The sequence below is a fragment of the Alternaria hordeiaustralica genome (genome assembly GCF_023758085.1).
Source record: "Alternaria hordeiaustralica strain BMP 2776 chromosome Unknown scaffold_29, whole genome shotgun sequence".
In the NCBI taxonomy this organism is placed as follows: Eukaryota; Fungi; Ascomycota; class Dothideomycetes; order Pleosporales; family Pleosporaceae; genus Alternaria; species Alternaria hordeiaustralica.
In genome coordinates, this window is record NW_026056801.1 from 23,686 (window position 1) to 45,753 (window position 22,068).

A 22,068-nucleotide genomic window follows, 5' to 3' on the forward strand; every position below is an offset into this window, starting at 1 on the left:
CACATGCGCGAAAACGACCGAGACCCCTCTTACGCCAAATACCAATTGGCTGTGCACCGATGGCAAGGCGAATGTCAAAAAGGGTACGATCAGTGACAGGCCTCTTAGCGATTTTCATGAAGATGACGGGTTGCCCGAGAAAGTAGCCTGTTGCGGATACGCTCCGAAGCACTCACCACCTATCCGGTCGCATTATGAAGCCGAGGCAGCGCAGGCAATTGAAGGATCAACTGGCACATGCGTGAGGGATGTCTGAAGAATGCGGCCACATTTTGTAACCTAGGGCGCCGAAGAGCCGTGAGTGGATAGGTCTGCATGAAGCTCCAAGCTGCTCGGCAATGTCCGTCTATCTGGATTGGCTCGTCCTACTACAACCAGAGGCGAAAAGGCGTTGACTCGAGTGACACGCGATCATATTGAACAGCCCGAGCAGTGCGAGGGATCGTTGTTGACCCCAGACGGTAGCGCGGGTCCTGCACCTTTTGAGGTTAGAGGTGGAGAAACCCCCTGAAGCGGCAACCAATGTAAGCCAATGCTTGTCGGTGGTCGATCTGAATTCGGGAGACGCGCCTCTTTGTTGCAGTGAGGAAATAATCTAAAGCCGTCTAAATCAGCAGGTGAGCAGAGGCTTATTGCCTCAGGTAAGAGAATCACCAACCCCCTCATTCACATGAAGGCGAAAAGCCGAAATCATGGGCTCAGCCGAATCAACCCCAACACCCAGCAAGCGGCTGCATCTCTGCATCTTGATATACACACTAGGACAAAGCATACAAGCAGATGGATCCGTCGCACTGAAAGTCCTCTAAATCAACATCGAGCAGGGGTTGCCTTGGCATCCGAAACACCCGCCATCTGCGGTTCATGGCGTGTCCAATTCGATTTGTGTGGCACTCAGGGCCGGCCCAGCCCTTTTCCCCAAGGAACGTAGGTGGCGGAAGTCGTTGTTCGAGCCTCCCGGGTCTACGGTTGGAGACGAGATCGTTTGGAAGGCCTAATATGCACCCAGGTCGTTTGGGAGGCCTAATGTGCACCCGCGATAGAATGCGCGATGTGTCACTATAGCGCTGATTGAGGGCCGATGGCATTTAGCAGGCTGGGCGAGGAGATGTGGTCGAAAGAAGACTCTGGGGGATCGCCTGCCCTGACATATGCCAAGGGAACGCTACGAAGGTGGGTCGCTGCCGCTGCGGGCGGTCCTGCGAGTTGAGGCGCCCGAGTCGACAACACAAATTTTTAGAGCATTCACAACTCACTAGCACAAGATGGCGCAATCCGACGAGGAGGATGATTACATGAATATGGTGTTTGAGGATGCGCCAAAGGGGCCAAAGTATGAGACTTCCCTCCAGCGCGCCGCGCGCAAGCGCAAAGAGGTGCGTTGAGTGGAATTGCGGAATTGTGCCAGACTGACACATGGACAGGGCGAAGCCAAAGCGCGACAGAAGACCAAAGCTGAACGAGAAGAAGAGGCCGAAGCTGCACGAGAAGCTGCCCTGGCCACTGCTCTGCCTGAGACCAACAAGGGATTCAAGATGATGGCCAAATTTGGATTCAAGCAGGGTGATGCTCTGGGCAAGTCCGAAGACGCGCGCAAAGAGCCTATACGGGTCAACCCCAAAGACGACAGAGGGGGCATTGGTCTTGAGTCGGAGAAGAAGCGCAAATTCAGAGAACAGTTCGAGGAAGCAGATCGACTGGCAAAGCGCGCAAAGGAAGAAGAGGGTGATTACCTAGAGATAATGCGCCAAGAACAGAAAGAGAAGAAGGCCGAACGGGATTTGAACAGCGCACAAAGGACAGCCGAGCGCTTGTCTGACAAGAAGGCCGAAGAAAAAGGCGCGCCAGACACGAGCGAGAAACCACTGAAGGACATCAACGTCCTTTGGCGTGTTCGTGCGCGGCGCAGGGTCGAGAAGAACCGCGACAAGCAACAACGACGAGAACTGAATAATAGCATTTCGTCGCGACTACCGACGCTAGTCCCCGAAGACGATGACGACGATTCGAAGATAGCACAAGGTCGAGACCTTGCGCCCTTCTATACTACACTTGAGAACGAGCTCGAGGATGAAGATCCAGAGCTGGCAGAGTTTGAGGCCTTGCCCGTGGCAGAGCGGTTACAGAAGCTTCTGGTATTCCTTCGCGAAGAGTACCATTACTGTCTGTACTGCGGATACGAATACCCTGATGCCGAAATGGAAGGATGTCCAGGAGTGACTGAGGAGGAGCACGATTGAGAGACCTAAATCTTCACTACATGAAGATGTCTCGATGATACAAGCTACGAGCACGAATTCTGCTATGCTCTTAGCCTACAATAGGTGAGATCACGGCTGGATACATGAGACCGGCGTAACGCTCGGCTCGTGCAACATTGTCTGGCTTTGCAGCTCTGGGTCGCGGTCACAACATGACAACCTTGGAACGGTCTCGAAAAGTCATAGTCGCTAGTGAGAATCTAGTGAATCAAGAAGTCCAGTTCTTCCTGGCTCCAAGATGTCTGTCCATGACCGTTCGAAGGTGAGGCAATCTCAAAGTACTTTCTACACTCCCAATAGCTATCGATTATCAATAAGATGGACAAGAGGAACGCGCGAGGTGAAAATAGTACAATACCTCCGTAGGTAAACCAGTGCAGATAGACCGCAATTGAACAGATTTCTCGGATGTCATAACTCTATCACTCCTACCATAATATTGTCCACTACACATGCTGGTATTCGGCGTTGTCCCTGAAACAGCCTCGTGAGCTTTGACCAAATCACCAAGTCCCGTGCTCACGCGCTTCGCGATTCGTCGCGCCTGCCCCTAGCCCTTGCCCATCAACAACATCAGACAAGTAGAGAAATCATCACGACTGCAACAATCGAAAATGGAACATCAGAAAAGCTACATATATGAGCCACCTTCGACAGAAGAACGGGCGCCAAAGCGACAAAGAACCGGTAAATTCGACCCGCAGGCGCAACTACCAGAACGGCTAGCCAGGTATCGGGAGTTGTGGGCACAGCAAGACGAGCGCATTCAAGTGAGCCGAATAGTAACACGCGTCAAATGGCTGCTAATATGAGCAGAGCACTTTGGAAGGGGCAGATAGCGCCACCCAGGAAAAGATCGTCAACTTCATCTCCGCTTCCAGCGCATCGCCAGATGAGCCCAAGTTTGCCATACCAACAGCGCTCATCGTTGCCGGTCCTAGCATTGCATCTCATGGCCCTTTCTTCGAGCGTTTGGGTCGGGGCATCAGAGCTGAAAACTGCGCATATGTGGTGCTGACGTCCAGCGAATGCCCAAATTTGAAGACGCTGCTGAAAACGCTCATCAAGAAGGTTACTTCGCGCGTGGACGATGAGGATGAGGATGATGTAGACCGTCCAGCTACGTCTTCGAGGCATGGTCCAAAGTTACTCAATTACGATCTTGGCCATGTTCAGGAATGGCAAAAGAAGAATCGTGCTTCTAGCATCGTTGTCGCTTTGCAGGATAGTGAGGCTTTCGACGTCGCACTACTCGTCGATGTAGTTGATCTTCTTCAGTACGTCTGATCATATCTAGCAATGGCCCATGCTAATTTATACAGCTCATGGCTCGATCGTCTACCTTTCGTTCTACTCTTTGGCATTGCTACTTCGGCAGAGAGCTTCGAGGAGCGTCTGGCAGGCAATTCACTCCGCTACCTTGAAGGCCAGAAGTTTGACGTTACCCAATCTGATGAAATCATCGAGAAGCTGTTTCGCTCGACGGTTGCCAGCACAGATTCTCGACTTCACATTGGACCCAACCTCTGTCGCCGTATGCTGGATCGACAGAAAGATCACGTTCAAAACACACAAGATTTCTGTGATGGGCTGAAGTACGCTTACATGTCGCACTTTTATGCTAGCGTACCCAGCGTCTTCCTCACGAATGATGTTACACCCGGAGACCTATCAGCAGACGCGTTCGAAGCTGTTCGCACTCTGCCATCGTTTCGCCAGTGGGTTGAGCGCATGCTAGAAGCTGGTCAGGCACAAGACGTACGAAGAGTACTGGAAGACAACAAGTACCTGTTCGACCAGATTGCACATCATCTGCAATCTGGCCAACGCGCCATGATATCATTGAGCCACGCTGCGGAAGTACTAGCGAACATCCGCGAGTCGCTTCAGATGTCACCCAGCGTCCGGCTTTCATCTATCTGGACCCGAGCAGCAGCTGGCGAGCTAGCTGGATCGCCCCTCATCCGCGAAACGATGTTATCCATCAAGAAGATTCCATCCGACAGACTGGTACATTTGCTAGCATCGCTACGAGATCTTGAAGACGACAACCTCTCGTTGGGCATTGCTTCAGCTCAGCAGACGCTCGACAGCCTGCTACAAAACGCCGATGCACCGCTCCGCACGCAACACGATGTTCGCAACGACAGTGTACGAACCACCGTCGTGGCACAAAAAGTACTTCTGAGCAAGCACAAAGCTGCACTGTCCGAGCAAGACAAGGCATACTCAGACTTGGTCACGGCATTTCACGACAAGCTCGAGGCGTATTTCACATCCTCGTTCATCGACCCGAAGACGTTGACTCTGAATGAGCTCTTCATATACGACCTAAAGTCACCACACACAGAGGTCTTCCAACCCAAGCCGCGCTTTGCTGTTGAGCGTGCACTAGCTTCACCTCACGACTATCTGGGCTGCGAATGCTGTAGTGGAGTCGATGGAAACCCGGCAGCCCTTTCTGCAACACAACCCGCAACAGCCATTGTGTATCAGATGTACCTCGAGTCCGGAACCTTGATCAATGTCACCGATCTTTGGTCGGCGTTCAACGCCATTGCAGGGGACGGAACGGAAGAGAACGAGCCCAACACCATGTAAGTTTGTACCCGCACACAAGAGCCGTAGTTACTAATTAGTCACAGGGCACTATTCCAGCGAGCACTAGCCGAACTGCGATACCTGGGCCTCGCCAAACCCAGTCGAAAGAAGACAGACCACATTTCCAAGATCATGTGGAAAGGACTTTGAACCTTATTTCCTTCTCCCTTTCAGTCACCGTACATAGAATACATATCATACACCCCGTTTCCATCCCAATTAAGCCTTCTTGGGCTGCGGCGCAGTATCACAAACAGTCCCACAACTCTTACACGTCCTCTTCTCCGTATCCGCCTTGAAAGCATTCACCGCATCCTTAATCTGCGTGCCCAAATCCGTACAATAAAACGCCGCCTCATACACCTTATCCCCACAGTTCTGACAATACCACCTCAGGCGGTCCAAACTGCCCTCCGGCCTCTTCTGCTCCAGCACAACGCCCACGGTATCTTTGAAGCGCACGGGGTTATGCGGCGTGTTTGGGGGCAGTAAGAACATGTCGCCTTCGTTGATGTGGATGTCTTTGAATTGCTGGCCTGGTGGGAGGGTCGTGTCGACCACTTTGAGTAGCATGCCGCCTTTGTGTTGGTAGAACCATTCTGCGGTTTCGTTGATGTGGTAGTCGGTTCGTTCGTTGGGGCCGCCGACTATCATTACGGTTACGGCGTCGTTGTAGACGCAGTAGTTGTTTATCGGCGGTTTGAGCATGTGCGCGTTTTCGGAGACCCTGCGTGCGAGGTTTGTTAGTTGGGGTTGTTTGAGGCGGGATGGGATGGGAGGAGTTGAGAGGAGCTGGGGTGGTATATGTATGTATCTTACCATTTTGGTATGTTCAATGGTGGACCTAGTTGTCGGTGCGGTTGCGATTGCGAGAAGTGGCGCTGTGGGAGTGTTACGGAAGCTCGCGGTGTTGATCGCGAAGCGCGTTGCGCGAGCCTGATGGCCGGCCGTAATGATCGCGTCGTGTTCATGCTGGATTGATGTGTACGTCAAAAGAGAACCTCGTTCCTCAAATCAGCGCGACGAGTTTGTTTGGTCTGCTTTGAAATGTAAAGTCGACGATGTAATCATCAAGGGTCCACGAGTGGGGAGCTTCTCGCCCCGCGGAACCGCGGCTCGTGCGTGCATTTGTCGATCACTGGTGCGACGCGTGCCATCACATGCAGCTTCTCGACCCGCCTATCTCGAGACACGAGAATAGCTTCCCCATCTCCTCCGTAGCATCCAACAACAACCACTCCAACCGACCTCGAAAGCAAAACACAACATGGGCATGGATCACTCGCACATGGACCACGGCCACATGGGCCACGACATGCCCGGCATGGGCGGCGACGGACCCAAGTGCAACATGAACGTATGGCTATCTACATCCCAGTATCGGACGACACGCTGACACGTCGCTCTAATAGATGCTGTTTACCTGGGACACGACCGATCTCTGCATCGTCTTCCCCTCCTGGCACATCTCCGGCACGACCTCGCTCGTCTTCTCGCTCCTCGCCGTCGTCCTCATGACTGCCGGCTACGAAGCCATCCGCGAGATATCGCGACGATACGAAGCCTACTCCAAGGGCGTCATGGAGGGACCTAGAGGTGAGTCTACCTTTCTCATACACACACAGACGACAGAAGTAGTAGTAGCAAGTAAGACTACGACAAAGAGGCAAGGTCGTAGAAGTAGGAGACTAGGGAGGTCTCTTTTCTTCTATCTTCAATCACCAACACACTTCTTGGGGAACACTCGCTGAGTTTAACCTTTTCGTCGCCGTGTAAAGACGACGCAGATGAATCTAGCTCATTACTTGGATCAGGGAGAAACGGTGGTGTGGGGCGCAGTGCCGAGCAGCAGATGAAGATTATCAAGGCTGTTTTGTATGCTGTGCAGGTGTTTTACTCCTTCTTCATCATGTAAGTTCATTTTGGTTGGATTGGAGGTGGTGTTTGGAGCTAATGTGTATAGGCTGCTTTTCATGACGTACAACGGTTGGGTTATGCTTGCTGTGGCTGTGGGTGCTTTCGTCGGATACTTGATGTTCAGCCAGTCTTCGTCGACAAAGTCAGTAGCTTGCCATTGAGGAGTGTACACAGAAGCAATGAGGTGCGGGGGAATGGATAACAAGATGGGTCGAGGCATGCGGACGGTCTACTCTCTATCAACAAGGTGCAGACTCACATATCCTGCGATTTCCGGGCCTAGAACCCTACGTCACACCGTCACTTTGCAAACTAGACCAAAATCCAGACTGGAAGTTGACCAATAATATTTCTACAACATGTGACGAACGACCAGAGATACATCCTTCACCCCCTCCACACCAAGAACACATACCACACGCCCCCCAGCACAACCACCGTCCTCAAACTCGTCCTGAGTTCCCACCAAAACAATGCTAGTCCCTTTCTCCGTTTCCGCGGCTTCTTAGATGCTTTGGTATTGACACCGTAGACTCTAACCTTCTTATCTCCTGCATCGTCGTCGACGTCGAGGTCTTTGGCGGGATCATAGCCGGCGTGTTGTATCAACGGGAGTTGGTATTTCGACTGTTGATATTGTTGAGTTCGTGCTTGAGTAGTCGCTCGAGCAGATAGGTTGCCGTTTCGTTCAGAAGAGGTCGATGAGTTGGAAGAGTGGGATTCCTTCTCCATAGCAGCAGGGACGTTCGTCGTAGGCAACAGCGGACTTTCCGCCTTTCCGTCCTCGCCATTCGAGACAACGCCTAGCATAACGCCCGCCGCGCGAACGAACAGCAGCAACAGCGTCAACCCGAACAGACTCCCATATCTCAGAAACGTGCCAATTTGATCAGGCAGCAAACACAACTTCGTTTGAATCGTCTTACTCGCATCCCCGCCATTCACCGGCCTCCCAAGCGTATCAACCGGATTCCACAGACTGACCAGCACAACACCCGGGAGCCTAACGCCCATAGCCCAACTAATGCTCTTGACCGTGATCTCGCGTATGCCGCCGCCAGCACTGGTATACGCTTTATGCACCAACTCGCAGTAGTCGTGGTCGTCGCCCGAAAAGGCATACCGGATATCACCGACCTTCTCAGCGATATCAGCGGTGATTTCGCGGTTGAGCACGTTTTGGTATTGGTAGCCGCCGCGGACGGAGATGGCGTTTCGGTCGTCGTGGTCGAGGGGAGGTTGGCCGGGTGGGGGAGGCGTAGGGGGCCAGTGTTCGCGGAGGGGGCCGCAGGGTGTACCTGGGGCGCGGTAGAGGGGCACGTGGGTGAGGAGGATGGTGGGGAATTCGGTGATGTCGTCGTCCGCGTGGGGAAGGGACGAAGTGGCTAGGTCTTGCGCGGAGATTGCGTTGTGTGGCATGCCTGGGTAGGGTCGCAGGCCTTGTTGCGCTCGTAGTTCGCGTTGGATGAGGCGCTTTTTGCGCTTCTTTGCGTCGGAGAGGAAGTCTTTTGTAGGGCGCCATATCTTCTCGACTTGTTCGGGGGACTCCTGGCCGAATGCGCTCAGGGAGACGCTGTCGATTGAGACGAAGGTGTGGTTTGCGATGACGTCGATTCTGTTGCCGTCGCCGAAGTAGGCTTCGAATCGGTTTCGGACGCCTTCTTGCACTCCTTTGGCAAATCCCAGGTCATGGTTACCAGGTAGACTGCTTATGAGCTTCCGTCCAGGCTGTCCTGGTCTCGCCTGCATGCCTCCATCACCCCAGTGTTTGAAGAAGATGTTCCCGAATCTTCTGTACTCGTTCATCCAAAAGTCGTCGCCATATTTGCGGTACTGCTTCTCCGGCGAGGTAGTCGTGCGCGTAGACCATTCGCGGCCACCGTCGAAGAGATCGCCGAGGAAGAAGATAGTGTCGGGGTATAGGACGGTCTGGAAGCGAGAATAGGTGCGACGTAGGTACAGATCGGTGTATTTGTAGGCTAGAGGATTGAGGGGCCACGGGCGGCCGGGGTAGGTGTGCGGATCTATGAGTTGCGGGTCGGCGACGAAGATGAGTCTGTGGGGGTTCGCGCCGGTTTCCTGTAGTTGCGATTAGTTTCGCATAATCTGGTAGATATTGTGAGATATAGACGTACCCAGTCTTCCCATTTGTCCCAGTGGCAGCTCTCGACGGCGCTGTTGAAGATACCTCTCTCGCCCCAGTACAGAACCACCCACCACAGCAACACCAGCCCATTCACGAGCGTAAAGAGCCGCTTAAAGCTCCAGTTCCCACTGCGCAGCTCATTTCTCTTACCCTGCACAGCAGGTCGTATGCGATATAGAAAGAAGGCCCTGCACAGCCGCCATGCTTGGTGTGTCAAGCTCTCGGGTTCTGAGTATGCGCCGACGGGAATGCCATACTCGTCGTATGTGGTCATTGTCTGTCAAAGGAATGAAGGAGTTGCTGGCGCAGCATTTTTGAGGAAGGATGCACGTGAGGGGAAACGTTACGCAGTCGTGAGCATGTCGCCTGCGTAATGCTCAAAGGGGGACGGGGTGCGGCGTGTTCATGGTCTGGGGAAAATGCGGCCCAGGGTCCGAGGCTGATCCAAGGCCGATCTGCCGCTGCTACCATGGCACGAGAGGCTCGACTCTCTGCAGTGTAACCCTGCTAACCAAGTGAATGCATAAATGGTATGAACAGCACAAGAGTATGTCGACTAAACTTTCATCTGAAATATGCAAGTGATATCATTTCGAACATGCTAAAAGTACAAACAACATTTTCCCTCTCTAGTACTCAAGTGTCACCTCTTGACCCTTGACCCGACCAATTACGATCTCGGGGGCGTACTTGGGGATAACCTCATCGTCGTGAAGCATCTCAAATTCCTCTGAGGCGTCCTTGCCCATGTGGCTGAAGAGCGCCTGAGGACCTCCTGGGTGCTCATCTGTCCAGTTGGTGACATCCATAACGATGCCCTTTACTGCAATCCATAAATCATCCTTCTTGTTGTGCTTTGCGACCTCCTCGAGCGAGAACTCCTTGTCGGGAATGCTGAACTTCTTGGGTGCGTTAGGCTTGGAAACCTTTCCTGGGTCGTTGGAGTCGCCGTTTGACGACATGACAGGTGCTGAAGACAGCTGCTTTTGATGCTCAACGGGGTCTGACGAAGAGCTGGCTTGAGCGTTTCCGCTGACACCGTTACCCCACTCAACGGAGACCTTGCCCGGTTGCGATGGGTCGATGTGTAGCGAGATCTGACCTAGACGGTTGACAGCAGCGCCACCGGTCTTGTTGAGCGCTTGTTGGAAAAGGTACTTGGAGGCGGAGTCTCCAGCTACGCGACCGTAGACGACGCAGCCAAGAAGTGATGATCCACCGAGACGGTTGGCACCGTGGACACCACCAGCAAGCTCACCGCAGACGTACAGACCGTCGAACGGCTTGCCGTCGGAGTTCAAGCACTGGGCTTGGTCGTTGATCTCGATACCACCCATGGTGAAATGGAGTACAGGCTCCATCTGCGCAACGTGGAAGGTGTCGTTGATGTCGAAGGGCAGGTTGTGGAAGTACTTCTTGTTCCACTCGTCCTTCTTCTCGCCCTTGGCAATGGCGTTGTAGCTTTGGAACTCGGTCTGGAGGTCCTTGTCGCTGACACCAATCTCCTTGGCGAGCTCCGCACCGGTCATCTTCTTCATCAGGCCACGGCCGGAGTAATGTCTTGTGTGGAAGTCGAGGACGTTGGATGCCTTGGAGTTGAGGACGAGGCGAATGGGCCAGTTGCCCTTCTCCTTCTCAGTCCACATCATGCCGGAGACGTAGTCGCGGTGACCGAGGTCGTCGCAGAAGCGCTTGCCCTTGTTGTTGAGAAGGATACCACCCTCACCACGGAGAGCTAGAGACTGTTAGCATGAGAAAGATATATGTCGGTGATGCACGTACCTTCGGCGGCCAAGAACTTGGTCTTTGCTGTAGGGTCCTTGGGGTCGACAAGACCGGTAGGGTGCACTTGGACCTTGTCCATGTCGATGCCGTTGGCACCAATCTTCATCAGCATCTTGTGTCCGTCACCGGTAGCGTGAGCACCGTTGGTGGTGGAGAGGTCGTAGGTGTCTGGCCTCCACTTCTTCAGAAGAGAGTCCTCTGTGAAGTCGGCGGCGTAACCACCAGTCGCCAGGATGACGGGTCCCTCGAGTGTCGTCTCCTCGCCGCCGAATGTGTATGTGACACCGGTGGCGCGGTTGCCCTCGGTGTTGATCTTGGAGACCTTGGCCTTCTTGACGAGCTGGACGCGATCCGGCTCCTGCTCGGCCAACTCCTCGAATCGTTGCATCAGAGCGTATGTGATGGCCATGCCAGGAAACTTGGCATCGTGGCCGCGGTGGGTACGGGGTTGGGAGTGACCGCTGTCAAAGTCAGTACATGTGTCAGATTCGGGAATACTGCCGGACGTACCCCAACCGCGAGACGAGAGTGAGGTCTAGGTTGAAGACGTCCATCAGCCACTCGACGGCGGCAGCGGACTTGTAGGTCAGGACCTTGATCAGGTCTGGCCGCGCCTTGTCTCGCGCAGACTTGAGTGTGTCATCGTAGAACTGCTTGACGCTGTCGCCGATCTTCTCGTCGACTTGGGTCCTTGTAAGAGCACCGTTGATTCCCGATGTGGCCTTTGTGGAGTTGCCTCCCATGAAGTTGTTCTTGTCGAGGAGAACAACGTTTCCACCAGCGAGGTAGATGGTGTGAGCAGCGCTCAAGCCGGACACTGCCGTCGTGGTTAGCCATGCGCGTGACGATGTATGATGCAGTGATGCTTACAGCCAGCGCCAACAACAATGACTCTCTCAGGCATGGTGATGGATACGGTTGAAGGGGGGAAGGGGAGAAAAGACGGGGTATGGAGAGAGAGCAGATGAAGGCGAAAAGTCTGGGGATCGGCTTCTGCTTTGTATGGATGCAACGGATGGCTGCTCGGCTTCCGTCTAGCACTTGGAGCGCAACTTGTGCCTCGGAAGTGGAGAATGCGCTAACCCGCATGCACTTCCTAGGTTGTCGCCGCGCGGGCCAATCACGCGGCGGCGGTTTGTCTGCTGGCAATGCGTGAGCCTCACCAAGCCCGGCCTGCGCTGCGCTGCTGATGCGAATATTGAGCAACGGTCCAGCTGTTGCATGTGAAGACGCTCGTCGCCGTCAGCGCGCACATGACTTGGGTATGCGCATCGTGGTTGGCGGCAGGGCGGTTGGCTGACCTCTCCATCGGACGGAACGCCGAGGAGTTGGGGCTTGCTGGGAAACCTGGGGCAAGTCACGCGTGGGAACGCGCAACCGTGGAACTCGCCGTTGGCATGTGAAGGCTAGAGCACATGTCAAGCCTAGCCACAATCGTAAATCTCGAACATCGTAGACGCAATACATTTGCTGGGCGACTTCTTCGTCTTCAACTCTTGCAACGTTCGTTGATGGTTCAGCTCCACGATGCTCGTTATGGCAAATCATCCCGCCCAGGCATCATAGCCCGATCGGTCTTTGCTCGCACGAACGCGACAGTCAGCGGGCGATATTGCCGTCTTCGGAACTGACTCTCGCTGCAAAACCATGTCGGAGCAACATCTTACACCGACTTCCCAAGCTGCTCCGATGTCAAGGTATAAGACTTTGCATTCAATATCAATCGTGGTCAAACTGTTCAGATTTACATTTCTCGGGGTAGCTGCTGCCGATGCGACCAAATACAGCTCGGTGCATCTCGCGCGAGTCGACGCGGAGGACCGAACAAGACATCTATATACCCTCCTCAAACCAGACGTTCATCGCCTCCACCACCGCATCTTCACTCCCATACTGCTTGAGGAGCTTCTTGACGAATGTACGCTCCTCGCCATTGTTCATGTTGCGGCGGAACGTGTCTTCGCCAAAGAACACCATGCTGGGGAAGAACCTCAGATTTGGCAGATCGAGGTCTTCTTTTGCCTTTCCATCCTCCCAGCTTGCAAAGGCCTTTGTGCAGCCGGTAAACTTCCTCTTTTTGCCCCGTAGGGTCTTTTCCATTGCCCATCCCAGGCAGACAAAGTACTGGAGTGGTATCATTGCCGAAGCAACTTTCCAGTTGGTGATGCGCACCACGATCTTGATGTCGGGGTTTGCTTTGGCGTATTCGAAGATGGCTTGACGCCGGCGATTCTCAATCATGAATTCACCTTGGTGAATGATGGCTATCTCTATGACGCCTTTGATTTGCCTCAATCGGAGGTCTTTGTCGGTGTGCATTCGCAGAAAGATTTCGCTTTCCACCTTGATCTTGTGCATCTTGATCTCCAGCCACTTTGTCTCCGCGCGCAGCATCTTGCAAACCGCATCCAAAGGGTTTGCGGAAACCGCTTCGCGGAACTTGGAAGAGGTGACAATATGGCCATTGTCATCGAGAAACCATACAAAACCAGTTTCTGTCTCGCAAGCGAGACTTGCGATGCGGTTGCGGATCTCTGCTGGGAGCTTCAGCAGCGGGGACTGCGCGTCATTCTGTTCAATGCTATATCAATGTTAGTATTGTAGTTGAATTCATTGTAGTCATGTACTTACATCTTCTTGATCTCGCCGGGCGTATCCTCCAGGCTCAGGACCCCGTTCTCCTGCAGCTTTGGTGCCGCCATCGTAGTCGGCAAGCTCACGATTCCGTTGTCTTGGAGCGCCGGCGGTGCCATTGTAGTCGGCAGATGGTGGTATGGTATCGACAAGAAGTGAGTATAGGGTACGTTGTCGGCGCCTGGGTGCGACAGAAAAGTACGAAGCTGCGACAGACGAGACAGAGTATCTTCCTGGGTGCGACAAGATACTAGGTGACTGAGGAAATAACATGATGTCACCGCAAACGGGCGAGATGAGATTTCAAAGTGAAGGTGAAAGTGAGACGCGAGCGTCAACTCACCGCTACTGGAACTTTCCTCAATCATTGGGAGAGCTCCTCCCTCTCGCATCTTCACTCTCACGCCATCTTCTCAACCATGCCGGCACTCCCAGCATCCACTCACGTATCACTGGCGCCCCTCAATCTTCCTGACTGGCCGCTCTTCCTGATCGTCATCGGCGTTCTTATCATCCTTCTCTTCCAGATCCTTCTCGTCGTCGCCTTTCTCCGCTGGTCCAACGTACACAGCAAAGCACGGTGGAGGCGCCTTCGACAACGCGGCGTTGTCATTGTCGACGGACCGGCGCTCATCTGGACAAACCCGATACCACCTGGACCAACAGTCTCGACCTTCAACTTACGGCAAACGCTTCGGACGTCGGACGAGCGAGTGGACGAGCGAGTGGCTTAGTAGGGCACTGTTGCTACGACAAGGTCCAGATACGACATCGTCTGAACCGGCGCGGCGCCATCCTCATACAACTACCACAAGTCAGCATTCAGAGCAACCAACAGCAAACAGCCATGAGTCTCTTTGAACCCAAATCGTCGCCTGTCACAGAAGTCGCGAAACAGCAGGCAACTACATCCGCCACCATCATCATCTTCATCGTCATCTCCGCAATCGGTTCGTCGGCCGTAGTAGGATTCGTCCTGTTCGGAGCATGGTACAGAGTAAAGAAGAGAAGGGAACAACACCAGGCGGCTGCCGAGCTGGTGGAGCTTTCTGTCATTGAAGCCGTTCTACAGGCATCTCCGGCGCGACAACATTAAGAGGTTGGAGCGGCGCACTGAGACACGTTGTCATATGCAGATGACACGGATTCAAGGTTGGAGCTGGTGAAGATACAAAGGATGTGATAGACGAAAAGGAAGGGAAGGAAGCTGGGTGGTCGGGCTGTATCTGCTTTCCTTGCGAGCTGATCTTCCAAGATCGAGTGTAGCAACCTAAGAAATGATCCTGCAACTTGAACGCTCTACTTCCCTTCTAACGCCAGTGAGATCTTGAGCCCAAGGTAATCAAACGCGTCCCGTCGCATGAGTCGCGTAGTCTGAAAGCCGTGTCACTATACCAAGATTGTAGTAGCGGCCCGTCCTTTCTGGTAAGCTCGTGACAACGCGATAGCGGTCCAACGTTGATACAAGCAGTAGCGCGTTCCGCGTGGCGAAGCTCGTGGGATCAGAATGAGGAAAGCGTAAGCCGTTGCGGGAAGTCAGTGCGGGGGTTCTCCTCACGGCACTGCCTTCCTCGTACATTTAACACCCCTTCCTCTTCTCCTCTTTTCTTCTACAACTTGATATCACTCAGCTTCCACTCAATTATCCGAATACCCACGTCAGTCAGCCAACTGCCATGTCGTCTCAGAACACATCCAACTCCTCCGGCTCCGGCTCGGCTTCCTCTGGCAATACCGGCAGCGGAGGCTACACCACAACCAGCTCCGGTACCAACAGCCAGGTATGATCTTACTTCTTCGTTTTCTTTGCGCCTGACTGAGACTCTTTCGTAGGGAAACCACTATTGCTCCCGCGACTATGGCTCCAGCGCCTCAAACCCCAACTCTTACCACTACTCCAACACCGATGGCTCGTACTACTACAGCAACCCCAACGTACGTCAAACTTGTCCAACACGGATAGACTCTTACTAATTCACTTCCAGGGCTCGACCTACTACAACGATGGCCAGGGCGGCGCAAGGTACAACTCCGGCAAATAAACTGCGTGCAGCTTGTCTGTTGTCGCTCCAAACTTGGTACAGGTCAATCGTGATGGGTCCGCACTGTTCCCTGGAAGTTGCAAAGGGAGTATAACTGGCGTATCATTATACCGTAAACGAGACGAAACGAACAGGTTTGCCTCGCACTACCCGTCGTATGCTTTCCCTGGCGACGCCTTCTCATATGTAAACAGGTTTCGTTCTCGCCCAATACTGCCGTGAGGACTCATCCCGCATTACGAATGACATCCCTATCGATCATTGTCTTACACGGCGATGTGGTAGTCTCCTTCTTGAATGTACGGGATACTGTGAGTTAGTAGGGTCCAGTTGTGTAGACACATACATAGGTAGCATGATTGCGGAGTGAGGGGTGGGGCCGAGGGGTCCCGTTAGTGCCCGCGTCATCCCGAGGTCGCCCGCTGCTGGCATGAACCACGCGCACGACACCCATTACACTTCTGACATCCACACGCAGCGCATCGCTTACTTTGGAATAGGTTCCTTGCCTTCTTAAATGCGCGACCACTGGAGAAGCTGCTTACTTGCACAGTCGTATCATGCTGTGTGATTGCTATCTGCTTCGACATAGGCATCTTCACAACCTTCAATTCCGCAAATGAGTGTCGGCTAGAAAACGGACTCATCATTATCGAACAACACGCTCATCCTTGATGCTCGTTATTTGCGCCTGGCTGCCAAAGGACTCCCGCTCATCCAGCTCGATATCGCTATCTGTCCTTATCCACCCTTTGCTCTCAATTCGAGTGCTAACGCGTATCCTGCTTTGCAATCTACTTTTGTTGGACTGGCCGTTCGATCCCGAGGCGAAGTTACTTCGGCTGTTGGAATACTGCGTCGAGGGGAGGCGAAGAATGCCACCGACGAGGGGCTTGAGCGATGGCGCACATGCGGCTATGATTCCGACGTTCACTTGGAGGAAGCCCCAGAATTGGATGTCGTTGGTGCTGCCACACTGTTAGCAAACGTCCATGCTGATTCCAGGATAGACGTAGAGACATACAATGACTGGTCGGGGTCGCCTCTCTTTGTGTTCTGGACAACGGCCTTGACGATGCCCATGGCCACCGCTCTTGACTTGGGTTAGCTTTTGTGCCCCAACTCAAGTCTCTCTCTTCTCAATGCCGGGAAACTTACGTGTAGCCCAAGCTCAGAACAAAGATGAGGTACATGCGAGTCTTCTGCTTCATCTGCAACCCCATAATGATGGGGATAGGGATGGTTGCAAAGCAGATATCCGTAAACATGTTGCAGCCTGCGTACGATCTGGTCAGCCACCGAGTATAGTAAGTGTGGTGAAGGACTGATTTACTCGTGTTCATCAGCGCGAAGCCCTTGTGAATTTTCACAGGCACGCAGGTTGGCTTGAGGTCTTTATTCCAGAAGCCGGCGATAGGTTTGCACACGGCAGCCCATTCACTCCAAGATACGAGTGTGTAGAGACAGACGAATGCTGACAATGCTTAGTAGACGTAACTAATTCGCTCTTCAAAGCACCATGGACTTACCGATAAGCGACCAGAGTATCCTGTTGTATAACGTTGGAACACCCAAACGAAGGAGTGAGAACCCGACGGACAACTTGAGGAAGGCCATACCACCAATACTGGAGACAAGAGCTTGTATGAAGGTCAACTTCAGGTACTCTTGGTGATCTGACTTCTCGAGAGTGTCGGTGTGACGACCTAAGCCATGCTGGCCAGCTAGTATGTAGGTCACCATTCCACCAAGAAATACACAAGTCTAATCCACGCAGTTAGGGAAGCGTTCAAACTTGATTCACGATAGTTTCTCACCGCTGCCGCTAGTATGAGGGCATCGTCTTTGCCAAATGCCTTCACGACGAGGAAGCGGGCATACATGCGCATCCCAACAAAGATCAGTGCGATGACATGGAAAGTCGCGGTAACGCCGAGGAGGTATCCTAGATTACTCTCTGCTGCACGCACCGGGTCGGTGTTCTTTGGTGCCATAGTGACGGCAAAGATGAGGGTCTAGCAAAATGGAGTCGTAGGAAGGAGACATAAGTGGCATGCATCCTGTCGAAACTAAGGATATGTTGTGTTACACGCCCCCTTCCTACATTTCATGCCCAGCAGGATACGGAGCTCTCTGCAACGACTTGAAAGCACGGTAGCAGTGTTCTAGAAGGTGACATGGCCTCGTTTGTTGGTTCGTCAGCCTGCTTACCGTGAGATGTGGCATCCTTGTGTGCCAATTTCTTGGAGAATCCTTCCTGCGCTTTGCTTTTTCTTGAAACGAATGTATATTGCCCATAGTGCATGGCAAAGAGACGGCATCGCCTGCATGCAGCCCGCTCCTGCATCTACTTTCAGCATGCACCGGTCCCAAATGCGTTCGCGCACTAAGTAATCGGGCCGAAGGGTAGGATTCCATCGCAGACGAGCCAGCCCAGCGCAACGGTTCGACGGGTCGACGGGTGGCTAATGGTCCGCTGCGCGCATGAATGGTCTCAACTTGCAGCGAAAACCGAGCTCGCTTCTGTGGTAAACAAGCCGACATGTTGGTTCTTGGGGGTGGCAATACGAGAAGGATCAGTTTAGGCTGAATAGGCAAAGACACAGCTGTAGGCCTTTGCGATCTGTTACTTGATTGCCAATGGGCTTGTTTGGTGACATTGCGTGGGATATGAAAATGTATCTGGGTCTAAAGGCTTCTGGTATAAAGCGGCGCAGTCATGGGAGTGAACCGGTTGTTCGTGGGGCGGCAGGTACGAGGGATCGTTTACCACTGTCAAGGGCTCTTTCCCGTCTCCGTCCCGTCTCGCATTCACCGCAGGAAGGCGCCACTCCTACGCGACCCTTTGACGATCTCATGCCGCAGTCAGATATAGTCGCATGGTGTGGGACGGCGTCCCATTGGTCGACAGCCAACCTTTCGCCTTTGTATGCATATGTCATTTCGATCCAACACAATCCTACAGATCCCAGATCTTAGCAGTGCCAAGTTTGCTTCAGGAGCCTTTAGATCACCCAGCTAAACGGTCGACAGATGATCCTTCTGTATCGCATCGCGCAAAGTGATCACGACCAAAAACAGTCCCCGTCGTGACAGCCGTTTACTCGCCACTCCAAGCGAACAATGGGCGACCACACACAGTGCCGTGCTCGGGAAGCATGCACTCCCATCGCCCTGACATGGTATAATCTTGGCAGCATAAAATTCCGCATGGTAATATCCCACGACGAGCGCTACCGGCCGTTCAGTCGCTACTCCGAGGTCAAAGACGTACCTAAGGAGGCCGTAGGCTAGTCTGCACCGCGTTTCCAGTACAAGCTATGGCCCCATAGCAGGACACTCTTGGGCTAAAGTACGGGGAGGATGCAGGCTTTCATTAGGCGCGCCTATACTCTAAGCCGCGTTGATCGATTTATTCATCTGGACTCGCTGCAGAGCCGCTTCTTCTAATATGGGTCCTTGGAAATCGGAAGTACGCTTGCGGCGAAGGCCTTGCATGAACAAGGGTTGCATTCGCATTGGATATAACCGTCGATTTGGATTCAGATCTTACTTCCTTAAATCGCCAGACCTTGCACATAGCGATCCCATCACCATCACCATGCGTCTGTTACAAGCTGTAACCGCCGTGCAGCTGTTGGCTGTAAGCCTTGTGGCTGCGGTCCCCTTTGACTCGCCCTCAACTCCAGTCATCGATATAGACCCTGCAGTAGACCCTCTCGAGGCTCTCGCCCAACTGCAGCAGAGCGCCTACGAAACGCTTGAACAAAATGAGAGTGTTTCAAAAAGGGCTCCCAAGGGTTGTTCTTTGGCGAAGACAACCATCCGGAGGGACTGGTAAGCTTACCACGCGCATGAATTGGTGCTGGCTAACCTCGACAAGGGATCACCTGAGCAAATCAGATCGGAAAGCGTACATCAAAGCTGTCCAATGTCTGCGAACTTTGCCAGCCAAGTCCGACAAATCGTGGGCTTCAGCAGCGAAGACGCGCTTTGACGACTATGTCGCCATCCACGTGAACCAGACCCTTGGTATTCATGGCAATGGGCTCTTCCTCACCTGGCACCGCTACTTTGTCTGGTCGTACGAGCAAGCCCTCCGAAACGAATGTGGCTACAAGGGCTATCAACCGGTCAGTACCAGACACTTCGAGTGACTCTTACATGTCTAACTTCTCTAGTACTGGAACTGGTTCGCACACACCGACAATATATACAAGTCCCCTGTCTTCGACGGAAGTGACACCAGTTTGGGTGGCGATGGCGAGTTCTTCGCGCATAACGGCAGTCTTGCCGGTGCCCGAACAATCTCCATCCCCTCTGGAAAAGGAGGCGGATGTGTCAAGAGCGGCCCTTTCAAGAAGTGAGACCGTCGCATAACCCAATCCTTACGGAAAGCTGACAAAGCACAGCACGGTGGCGAACATTGGTCCGATTTCTCCTGGTATGCAAGGCTTCCCCGATTTGGGCATCGACCCCAACGACTACAACCCTCATTGCCTGCGCCGAGACATCAGTCCTTACATTCCCAAGAAGTGGTTCACTACGGCGAACTTACTGAATGTGACCATTGGCAGAGCTTCTCAGACGCATCGCGACTTCTGGGTCGAGATCCAAGGTCGCTACCCGGATGGCTTCCTCGGTCTACACACCTCAGGTCACTACACCATGGGCGGAGACGGAACTGATCTCTACTCCTCTGTAAACGACCCCGTCTTTTGGCTCCACCACGCTATGCTTGACCGCATCTACTGGATTTGGCAGACACTTCATCCACGTGAGGCGAATGAGGTGACTGGTACTTTGACCTTGTCGAACAAGCCTCCAACCCGCAACGCCACCATCGACGAGCCCTTGGTCTTAGGAGTCAACGGAAAGACTGTGAAGATTCGCGATGTGCTCAACACCCTTGGTGGTAGCCCTCTGTGCTATATTTACTTGTAAATAGGATCTGCTGTAATCTTAGGCTGGTGGTTATCTGGCATTCGTAGTTGTTAATACTTGAACTCGGCTGTATATACCCGTTGAACGTCCACCCGGTCAGTGGATCAAGACTAGGCGGGTATACCCACCAATCCTCAAAAGCAAACACGCAACCTTTCTCGTATACTACCTCTCGTCCCTGCATCTAACCTTCCTCACCTACCGCATAGAGTAGGCATCGAAAGCAGGCGTCAAACGGTTATATTAAAACCTTCTCACGCCTCACCCACCATCTTCGGCAATACGTCGGAAATAACACTTTCCCATCACCATCCACTAAACTCGCGCATTGATCGCAGCACTCGATACGGCAATAACGGTGAAACAGCTTCATCCTCGCCGATATTCCTCTAAACAGTAACCATCGATTGCAGGCTCCAAAGCTTGGCCTCTTCAAAGTTACCCATTAAAGAAAACCGTAGATTGTAGATGCGGAGGCTTGGTAATGCCAACGGAGAAAAATTGGTTTGCTTGTTCTGCTTGCCCGTGGCTCACCGACTCGCACCCGCGGAAGGGAAGGTTACGCGGGAATAAGCAAACTTTTTTCCTCTCTGGATGACGCGCCAACGACACGTCGATGTCGTCTTTTTTTGCCAACGAAGAAAAATTACTGGAAAAGGTAGGCGTGGAAAGTAGGCGTTTGGCTTGTCAGACTTGGTGTAGCTTGGTCGTTCCTTAGGAAGTGGATGCATTTACGGTGTTGGGTAGGTGTTGAAAGCAGGCGTATGAGAGCCTCATATTTTTCCGTTGGTGAGGCTGTAAGATGAGAAGTCACGTGTAATCGCTCATGTTCTGTTGATTGCCAGGCGTCTTTTCGTGCGTATGCACTTGTCGAATTGTTGGCATTCTGAATAGTCGCATCCAGGCACGATGGTAAAACGCGCAGCGTTGAGGGACACATAACTTCTACTTCTATACCAATCCATCCCCGTCTCTTCCGTCTCGCAACGAGCATCAGCCTCGCAAACCTCGCATCGCGTCTCTGTACTACCAATGTATCGCCATCGGCACCCTGCTTCAAATCCCTCCAAACTAAACACGCCTCCGCAAGCGTACCAACATCTCAAACACTAAAAAGCAACACCAAACATCGGTGTGTCACTTGGCCTACCCAGACAGGCAATCATGGAAAGTAGGCGTATTCCTTCGCTTCATCTTGCATGTGTTCAGATCTCGGTACAAATCTACTAGGCGTGCAGAAAAGCAACCAGCACTTGACAAGCGTGTTCCTTCATTACCCAAACATCTGGTGTTTTGTCCCAGTCAGGTAACTATCGAAAACAGGCGTATTCCTTCGCTTTATCTTGCAGATTCCTGAAGACCTAATGCAGACTACGATTTCTAGAAAAGAACTGTCCGTCGGGTTAGGTTAGGGCGAGTTCTGGATGGAGCGGTGGGTTGATGGTTTTGGTAGTACATATTACGTTTTGCGTGAACGTAGAAATTACCACATGTATTGCAAGCTTGCAGTCATTTGATGAACGGATTTCGAATCGAGATATTGTGCGAACGTGGCACTATGAATCAGAGGCAATGTTCTCTATAATCATACTCATCATATCCAAACGCCTACAAGGTTTCGACATAATTTCTATCATCGCGTCACTCGGCTCATGACCTGCGTGTCCCGTGAAGTAACTCAAAACGCATTATCTGAATATGAAATCATCGTTTCATCTTTCAGTTTCGTACGGCATCC

General features: G+C 52.8%; 10 protein-coding genes across 10 annotated transcripts; 5 read left to right on the top strand and 5 right to left on the bottom strand.

Annotated features, from left to right (window-relative positions):
* Positions 1-1,265: 1,265 nt before the first annotated feature.
* Positions 1,266-2,240, top strand: J4E84_009447 (uncharacterized protein; the record flags this gene model as incomplete). Its single annotated transcript, XM_049392009.1, has 2 exons — positions 1,266-1,376; positions 1,425-2,240. The coding sequence occupies 2 exons, from the start codon at positions 1,266-1,268 to the stop codon at positions 2,238-2,240; spliced, it is 927 nt and encodes a 308-aa protein (XP_049240193.1).
* A 635-nt stretch (positions 2,241-2,875) lies between these two features.
* J4E84_009448 (uncharacterized protein) lies at positions 2,876-5,012 on the top strand (the record flags this gene model as incomplete). The annotated part of the gene is made up of 4 exons (XM_049392010.1): positions 2,876-3,031; positions 3,078-3,538; positions 3,584-4,858; positions 4,907-5,012. 4 exons carry the CDS (start codon positions 2,876-2,878, stop codon positions 5,010-5,012), a joined length of 1,998 nt encoding a protein of 665 aa, XP_049240194.1.
* Positions 5,013-5,081: 69 nt separating this feature from the next.
* Positions 5,082-5,833, bottom strand: BNA1 (3-hydroxyanthranilic acid dioxygenase; the record flags this gene model as incomplete). Its single annotated transcript, XM_049392011.1, has 2 exons — positions 5,082-5,589; positions 5,682-5,833. The coding sequence occupies 2 exons, from the start codon at positions 5,831-5,833 to the stop codon at positions 5,082-5,084; spliced, it is 660 nt and encodes a 219-aa protein (XP_049240195.1).
* Positions 5,834-6,129: 296 nt separating this feature from the next.
* On the top strand, positions 6,130-6,940 carry J4E84_009450 (uncharacterized protein; the record flags this gene model as incomplete). The annotated part of the gene is made up of 4 exons (XM_049392012.1): positions 6,130-6,219; positions 6,275-6,458; positions 6,677-6,773; positions 6,826-6,940. 4 exons carry the CDS (start codon positions 6,130-6,132, stop codon positions 6,938-6,940), a joined length of 486 nt encoding a protein of 161 aa, XP_049240196.1.
* Positions 6,941-7,166: 226 nt separating this feature from the next.
* On the bottom strand, positions 7,167-9,199 carry J4E84_009451 (uncharacterized protein; the record flags this gene model as incomplete). The annotated part of the gene is made up of 2 exons (XM_049392013.1): positions 7,167-8,858; positions 8,915-9,199. 2 exons carry the CDS (start codon positions 9,197-9,199, stop codon positions 7,167-7,169), a joined length of 1,977 nt encoding a protein of 658 aa, XP_049240197.1.
* A 355-nt stretch (positions 9,200-9,554) lies between these two features.
* On the bottom strand, positions 9,555-11,614 carry J4E84_009452 (uncharacterized protein; the record flags this gene model as incomplete). Its single annotated transcript, XM_049392014.1, has 4 exons — positions 9,555-10,660; positions 10,708-11,171; positions 11,221-11,527; positions 11,581-11,614. 4 exons carry the CDS (start codon positions 11,612-11,614, stop codon positions 9,555-9,557), a joined length of 1,911 nt encoding a protein of 636 aa, XP_049240198.1.
* A 929-nt stretch (positions 11,615-12,543) lies between these two features.
* Positions 12,544-13,463, bottom strand: J4E84_009453 (uncharacterized protein; the record flags this gene model as incomplete). The annotated part of the gene is made up of 2 exons (XM_049392015.1): positions 12,544-13,291; positions 13,342-13,463. 2 exons carry the CDS (start codon positions 13,461-13,463, stop codon positions 12,544-12,546), a joined length of 870 nt encoding a protein of 289 aa, XP_049240199.1.
* Positions 13,464-15,020: 1,557 nt separating this feature from the next.
* Positions 15,021-15,386, top strand: J4E84_009454 (uncharacterized protein; the record flags this gene model as incomplete). Its single annotated transcript, XM_049392016.1, has 3 exons — positions 15,021-15,125; positions 15,178-15,279; positions 15,330-15,386. The coding sequence occupies 3 exons, from the start codon at positions 15,021-15,023 to the stop codon at positions 15,384-15,386; spliced, it is 264 nt and encodes an 87-aa protein (XP_049240200.1).
* Positions 15,387-16,035: 649 nt separating this feature from the next.
* Positions 16,036-17,380, bottom strand: J4E84_009455 (uncharacterized protein; the record flags this gene model as incomplete). The annotated part of the gene is made up of 5 exons (XM_049392017.1): positions 16,036-16,354; positions 16,411-16,479; positions 16,545-16,662; positions 16,916-17,150; positions 17,204-17,380. The coding sequence occupies 5 exons, from the start codon at positions 17,378-17,380 to the stop codon at positions 16,036-16,038; spliced, it is 918 nt and encodes a 305-aa protein (XP_049240201.1).
* A 1,607-nt stretch (positions 17,381-18,987) lies between these two features.
* On the top strand, positions 18,988-20,330 carry J4E84_009456 (uncharacterized protein; the record flags this gene model as incomplete). The annotated part of the gene is made up of 4 exons (XM_049392018.1): positions 18,988-19,223; positions 19,270-19,519; positions 19,568-19,749; positions 19,799-20,330. 4 exons carry the CDS (start codon positions 18,988-18,990, stop codon positions 20,328-20,330), a joined length of 1,200 nt encoding a protein of 399 aa, XP_049240202.1.
* Positions 20,331-22,068: the final 1,738 nt, after the last annotated feature.